This window comes from Hylobates moloch, unplaced genomic scaffold (assembly GCF_009828535.3).
Source record: "Hylobates moloch isolate HMO894 unplaced genomic scaffold, HMol_V3 SCAFFOLD_12, whole genome shotgun sequence".
In the NCBI taxonomy this organism is placed as follows: Eukaryota; Metazoa; Chordata; class Mammalia; order Primates; family Hylobatidae; genus Hylobates; species Hylobates moloch.
The window spans coordinates 37,131,604-37,132,730 of record NW_026652287.1 but is presented as its reverse complement, the minus strand read 5'-3'; the positions used below and the strand labels follow the sequence as shown (position 1 = coordinate 37,132,730).

General features: G+C 42.5%; 1 protein-coding gene across 1 annotated transcript in view; it reads left to right on the top strand.

The window, feature by feature from the left end:
* The window catches only part of ZNF114 (zinc finger protein 114), a 6,342-nt gene extending 5,511 nt beyond the window's left edge, over positions 1-831 (top strand). Inside the window, exon 2 of the mRNA XM_032171518.2 lies at positions 3-831. Within this exon, the coding sequence (XP_032027409.2) occupies positions 3-779 (777 nt within the window). The 3' untranslated portion in view covers positions 780-831. The remainder of the gene's footprint in view (positions 1-2) is intronic.
* Positions 832-1,127: the final 296 nt, after the last annotated feature.

The window sequence follows — 1,127 nt, the reverse complement described above, 5'->3', positions numbered from 1 at the left end:
AGTATAATCCTGTCTTAAACGATAGTCAAAAAACACATGAAAATGACGAACACGATGGAGGCTTGGGGTGCAACATTCAGTGGGTTCCATGTGGGAGAAAACCAGAGCTGAAAGCAAGCACATGGACTGGCAGTCAGAACACTGGGCATCATATATGTGATGACATTGATATGGGAGCCAACAGGCACCAGCGGACTCCATTCGGAGAAGCTTTCCGTGAAGACGGCTCCCTTAGGGCACACAACACTCATGTTCGAGAGAAAATGTATGATTTTACTCAGTGCGAGAACACCTCCAGAAATAACTCAATTCATGCCGTGCAGATGCAGTCGTATACCGCAGAGACAAACGAGAAGGATTGTCAAACTGGAGCAACCTCTGCCAGCGCTCCAAATTCCGGTTCACACAAGAGTCGTTGCACTGGAGAGAAAACCCATAAATGTCCCGAATGTGGCAGAGCCTTTTTTTATCAGTCATTTCTTATGAGACATATGAAAATTCACACTGGAGAGAAACCGTATGAATGTGGGAAATGTGGGAAAGCCTTTAGATATTCCTTACACCTTAATAAACATTTAAGAAAGCATGTCGTGCAGAAGAAGGCCTACGAATGTGAAGAATGTGGGAAAGTCATCAGGGAGTCCTCAAAATATACACATCTAAGGAGCCACACTGGAGAGAAACCCTATAAATGTAAGATATGTGGAAAAGACTTTGCAAAGTCGTCAGGACTTAAAAAACATCTTAAGACTCACAAAGATGAGAAGCCCTGTGAATGAAAGGAAGGTGGGAAAATTTTCATTAATTTTCTAACTGTACTGAACATGTGAGGAGGACATATTGGAAGGGAGCTCAAGGGGTTAGCACGCATGAGAACATCTTCCCTGAACTCCCCTATCTTACAGAAACGTGAAAAAAAAAAAAAACCCGTGAAGGTAAAGTCTACAGAAAGCCTTTCATCTTCATTCATCTTGAGTAGACATTTGTTCTCACCCTGGAAAGAAACTGCAAATCTAAAAGGAATATGACAAAGCCTTCAGTGTGGTCTCAAATTCATGGTTCATACAAGAACTCACACTGCAGAGACTCCTTACGGAAATAAAAAATGTAGGAAAGACCTGCCGGCC